This window comes from Lytechinus variegatus, chromosome 5 (assembly GCF_018143015.1).
Source record: "Lytechinus variegatus isolate NC3 chromosome 5, Lvar_3.0, whole genome shotgun sequence".
Classification (NCBI taxonomy): Eukaryota; Metazoa; Echinodermata; class Echinoidea; order Temnopleuroida; family Toxopneustidae; genus Lytechinus; species Lytechinus variegatus.
Window position 1 is genome coordinate 29,085,796 of NC_054744.1, and position 6,340 is coordinate 29,092,135.

At 38.0% G+C, this 6,340-nt stretch overlaps 1 protein-coding gene across 1 annotated transcript; it reads right to left on the bottom strand.

Annotated features, from left to right (window-relative positions):
* Positions 1-512: 512 nt before the first annotated feature.
* Positions 513-5,952, bottom strand: LOC121414869 (G-protein coupled receptor 54-like). Its single transcript, XM_041607922.1, has 3 exons — positions 5,559-5,952; positions 2,712-2,847; positions 513-1,650 (listed from the first exon to the last, which is right to left on the bottom strand). Exons 1-3 carry the CDS (start codon positions 5,907-5,909, stop codon positions 959-961), a joined length of 1,179 nt encoding a protein of 392 aa, XP_041463856.1. The 5' UTR covers positions 5,910-5,952; the 3' UTR covers positions 513-958.
* Between the last annotated feature and the right edge of the window lie 388 nt (positions 5,953-6,340).

The window sequence follows — 6,340 nt, forward strand, 5'->3', positions numbered from 1 at the left end:
GATGATGATGATGATGATGATAATAATAATAACAATAGTAATGATAATGATAATTATAATGATTAGAATAATAATGACAATGATAACAATAATAATAATAATAACGTCATATTTTACCCAGGGTAGCCACTTCAGTTCCGAAAACTGTTCTCCCAGCGGGCCCTGCTTAACATGATAATGTTATTACTACCCCAGCTTTAGCACGGCTACCTTGATCGGGCGCTCGAGCATTCGAGGAATTTCTTCCTAACGGGTACCCATTCACCTCACCTGGGTTGAGTGCAGGACAATGCGGGTAAATTTCTTGCTGAAGGAAAACATTGGCTTACAGTCATAATTACCTTAATTTATTATTTACACATTGCCCAACTGAAAAAAAATAGTAGGGCATTTAACAAGAAACAACAACAACTGCATATTATATCTACATTTGAAGATAAAATTCGTAATGCAAGTCAATTGTGATGGTTATTATGATATTCTAGATAAATGTTTTATCTCTATTAACACATTTACTATTCATTAAACATTAAAAATACGCTTGAACAGCGATCAAAGACAAATTAATCTACATTCAAAGTTGAAGTTATGTACATAAACAATGATAGTTATATTAATCACATTTAGGACTAGTCGACATATTGTACAGTGTCACTCACGTTGTTATAGTAATTCTTGTATACAAAATAACTTCATCGTAGTATTTCTATATTTTATAGCGTGTAATTATTGGCTATTGTCAATATATAATTTGTTATACAAAACAATTTTTTACATCTTTATCATAATATACACTACAACCCACTTCATTGTGAGTTAAAATGATCACTCTTATTGGTTTAAACGCATATACATATATTAAATAAGGTCCACTTCTCTCGTTACTTCTATAACTTATCATTTTTCAATGTCTTTCTGCCCCTTTATATATTTTTTTTATCTGCTTGAAAATGCACCTTTAGACTGACGTGTTTGCGGTCATCGATATCTGCTCGGTTTGGGAATTGGACGTTCGTCGTCCGTTCCGATGGAGCGAATGTGTGTAATTTGTCTTGGTGCTGGCCACTTCCTGTTTGCCTCTGGGGTGGGTGTAGCAGATCTGCCGGAAGTAAACCTGGAAACTATTTCCGGCCAGGGCGTACACCACAGGATTCACGCAGGAGTTGGAGTAGGCGAAGATCAGGCAGAAGAATCTGAATACGTAGATAGAGTTGGAGTCGTGAGGATAGTTCGGGTCGACGTCGTTCCAGAGGTTGAGGGCGTGGATGGGTGCCCAACAGATGGCGAAGAGCATCACGACGATCAACACGATCCGAGTCGTCTTCCACTTCTTAGTCGCCGTCTGCACCGAGGAGCCTTCAGCCAGGCTGGCAGATTGGCCTTTTCGATTTGCAGCCTTGCCCGACGTAGCAGTGATACCGCCCTTGCTCAGCTTCCAAAGGTGCGCCAAAATGAGGCCGTAGCACACGCTGATGATTGCCAGAGGAACAACATACGTTACAGCGATGACATACATGGAATAGAGTCGAACGAACCGCTTTGATTGATGAATGCTGGTGCAAAAGATGACATGTTCGTTGTTATAAACATATGTACCTGGCTCAGTAGTGCCGTAGATCAAGGCACTAGGTACGTGCATCAAGCCAGATACTGTAATGAAAGAAGAAGAAGAAGTGGAGAAGAAGAAAAAGAGTGAAGAAGTGAAGAAGAAGAAATATAGAAAGAAAGAAAACAAATTTCGTTAAGATCAGTAACTAGTCTCCAACTTCAGGCTCTGCATTGAGTGAGTTCAAGTCCGGTGTTGGCCTTGGTGTTGGTGTGGAAATTTGGATCGCTCCAAAACGTATTCAGAGTTTGTGAAACTGATCCAGATCACATTATTGACATCTCAACAACCAGTGAGTGACTTTCGGGACCATCTTTATTCTATGCTTGGTGTTATAATCGTGTAAAAATTGACCTTACGCCAGCACCAAAAGGTCAACACTGAACTTGAAATCACCAATTGTGCACTATAACACTAAATATCTGTGCCTGCAAACCACTTCATCATGCACCAAGAGAATTCTTTACATTATTCAATTCCGTAAGAGGTGGGGACACATCCAACAAAACCAAAGCTGCCCTCTAATTCATGTTTTAAAATTGGAAACACAACTTTAAAAAATCTGGAGCCTTAAAACTGACACCAGTCAGTTTCTCTGAAGTGGCATACCCTAAGGTGTATAACCCACACCTTAGAGATTGAACATAACACATAAGAGTGTTAAAGTGGTTGTTACACATGGGAGTTAGTTTCCATGTTACACATGGTTTCACATGGTACCATGTAACACATGGTTGTTAGTTTCCATGTTACACATGGTTTCTCATGGTACCATGTTACACATCGGCGTTGGATTCCATGTTACACATGGGCGTTAGTTTCCATGTTACACATGGTTTCACATGGTACCATGTTACACATGGTTTCTCATGGTACCATGTTACACATGGGCGTTGGTTTCCATGTTACACATGGTTGCACTTGGTACCATGTTGCACATGGTTTCACATGGTACCATGTTACCAGCTCTGTGATGTTATACATTGTTTCCATGTTGGTTTCCACACTGCAAATTTAACACTGGAGCGAAATAATTGGTGTGTTCCTCGATGTATACCCAGGGACGTGTCCCTGGTATACCTGTGTTAAAACTGCACCGACTTACCGATCCAGACAACACAGCAGATGACCCCAGCTCTCAGGATCGTTCGGGTTTGACGGGAAGTGAAGGGGTTGGTGATTACGTAATAGCGATCCACCGTCATGACAGTCAGCGTCGCACACGTGGCTTGAACCGTGACCTTTCGGAAAAGACATTGGCAAAGAATAGGAAAGCGATTAAAAAGAAATCATGCATTCGAAATAGGAAAACCGGAGAAGTTAATTGTGAAAGTTTGAGCCAATCGAAGCGAGTAGAGGTCGTCAAGCAACATTGATTGTTTGGAACCCTCTACGTTCGTTAGTTTGAAGTACAAAATCAAATTTTACTGGTATTTCTGCGGAGTAAGATTTGATACGGACCTGAGTGATTTTAATCTGATGTGACATCATTAGAGTCAATTGATTCAGCATCTGAGTCACTTTGACTCTAAATAGAGTCGAATCCATGCATCAGGCGCTATTACGAGTCAACCCGACAGCGTCGAATGAGACGAATAATAAGAGAGTACTGTTGTCGATTTCTGAAAATCTATGTCATTCTTGGTACGTAAGGATTTCACGTAAAATAACAACATTTCTGTTACACAAGAGATAAAAAAAAACAAGAACAAAGAAAATGACTAAATTGCATTTTTGACATTACTGAATATTATTTTAATCATCTTAAGCCATGATTCCAAAAGAAAAATCTACTTACGAATTAATGAAACATTAGTTATTCTTTACTGCAAACAAATAGGAGATTCGCCTATCATAAAGAAACAGCCGAATTACCAATCCATCAATTTGAGGTTTCCAGATAATATGCAATTAGTAATATTATTGTAAAGCATTTAATTTCCTGTCGTGTATCCCATTAGCTTTGATGATAAATAGAACAAGTAAAACAATAAAAAAAGTTTGGGAAACAAATTTGCTATTGACGGCATCTATTTTCATGTTTTTCTTAGGAGTATTCTTATCTAGTACAGAGATGGTACTATACGTTCTAGGGTATGTCGATGGGGGTGGGGGATGACGTAACATGTTTTTTTTTCCTCATTTGAATTATAGCGGTTTATACAGTTACATGTTGAAGACCCCCCTCTCTCTGATATAAACTCATTTTTCTCCTTTTATGCTATTTTTTTCTAAGTACATGAAAAACTTGTAGGGGCGCTGCTTCTATTAATGTAATGAATAAGCTCATTCGAAATCGCGTATTCTACAATTTACACGATGCTTGACTATAAGTATATCACAATATGGAACAGCGTGCTTAAGCCATATTTTGTGTTTTTATTTTCAAAATTGGCTGTTTACAAAAACATTGAAGTCAAGTAAGACAAATAACGTTCACTTCTAACTTTTAACATGGAAATGCAATTCTTACGATTAATTGCCTTTCTATAATACGAAAAAAGATGGCAAATCCTGAAATAACATCATCCGACCTTGCATTTCTCCTGAAAGTGACTATTCACCTTTCCCCATTTCTCTCTCCTCATTTTTCTATATTCAGTATATATAGAATTCTTGTCAAAGCATTTCTTCTGATATTTCTTGGATCATCCCACTTTAATTAAACTAATTAGACGTTGTATCTTCAAGAAGCCGTTTGATTAAAAAACATGAAATTTCAGTTTGTTCTTATTCAGTTCTTTGCCATGAATATGTTGTAATCAGGTATCCATCATGTTCACAATGGACAATGGAGGACAAGAAAATATGAGAGGAGCGTTTACATAACCGTATTTTATTGTTCAAGTACCATACGGACTGTCGCTTCCTATTTTCAAAACGTGAAGGGCAGTATTATGTCAAGCATTATACAATGACAGGCATGGCAGGGACCGCATACATTCGTAATTCCGAAGGTTTGTTATTCCGATGGTTCGGATATTCCGAAGGTTCGTTATTCCGAAGGTTCGTATTTCCTAATGTTCGTAATTCCGAAGGTTCGTAAGTCCGAAAACGAAATAAGGTTCGTAATTCCGAAGGTCCGTTAGTCCGATACGAAATGAGGTTCGTAATTCTGAAGGTTCGTTAGTCCGAAAACGTATATGAATAACGAACCTTATTTCGTTTTCGGACTAACGAACCTTCGGAACAACGAACCTTATTTCGTTTTCGGACTAACGAACCTTATTTCGTTTTCGGACTAACGAACCTTCGGAACATCGAACCTTGTTTCGTTTGCGGATTATCGAACCTTCGGAATAACGCAACAAATGTTCGGATTAACGAACCCTTTTACGTTTTCGGATTAACGAACATATAGACAGTTTATGTGTTTCGGAATTACGAAACTTTGGAATTACGAAGGACAGAACCTGGGTATGTTGATTAAAGAGAGAGGCGGCGAAGTGAAAATACGGTGATGTCATTTTTAATCACTAAAATTGATAGAGGAATCAAGGTCTAAGACACTGTCATTGCAGATCCATCATTTAACTACTTCATTGTCATATCTTCTTCTCTCTTCGTCTTTATTCATATATCCCATCACCTTTTTGTTTCATTTTATTGCCGCTCCCGTCACGTCGCCCCGGACCCCTAGTAGTCTTAGAGAGATGCCAGGGCTCCCACGAAACATTAAGTTGAATAAGATCGATGGTATGCAAATAAATATACTCACATATTGTTAAATACAGAATAGAATAAAATAGGATATATATAATGAAATAAATAAATAAATAAATAAACAAATAAACGAATGACTAAATAAATCAATTAATTAATTAGTTGATCAATGAAAAATAATGAATGAAATAATGAATGCATAGATAAATGAAGCAAACAAATAAAAACAGATAAATAAACTCATGAATAAGTAATCATGGTAATTTAAATGGTATTGATATTTACTCACATGCTGCAGAAACGCGTTCGACTTGCACAAGAAATTCCCCAGCTTCCACTGGTAGTCAGCATAGAGCACGGCAGTGAGAGGGACGCAGGCGAGCACGAACACGAGATCGCCCACGGCTACGTTCATGATATAGAAGTTGGTCACACTCTGCCTCATCTTGCGGTAGCGCAGCACGATGAAGACCACCATCGAGTTACCGGCGACGGCGATGAGGGCGATGATGACGAGAATGAGGGGGACGATGACGGATTCGGGGCCAAGACTGGGAGGGCCATTGTAGTAGGTGTAGTTTGAGTCGGAGTACGAGTAGGAGGACGAATCGTAGTTATCGTAAGGAAGTGTTTCATCCATGTTGATTAGCCTACTGACTACGCGGACGATGCAGTATTCTGGTTAATCCCTAAGAGGATAAAAAGATATAAAAAAAAAACATTGGCTCTATTAAACAAACATTAATGTGAAATCGGCTTCTTAAATATTGATATAACCAACACTCAAAAAGGATTGGTAAAAGTAATCTCTTGGTGAATGTTATGTGTCCGACAAATAAAAATGTTCAAAATCAAACTAATTTCTTCATGATTAATAAATTAAATTTTAGGAAAATGTTTATCATTTAGTCGGTCAAGAGTGTACCTTTCACTATTCTATTCACGTTATTTTTCGTGACCTAAACTGGTCATCCCAATAAATCGAGAAACGGTTTCACCTACAGATTCTCAATCGAACTTGATTTTGGTATAAAATCAACAACAACAACAACAACAATATCGGCAACCATT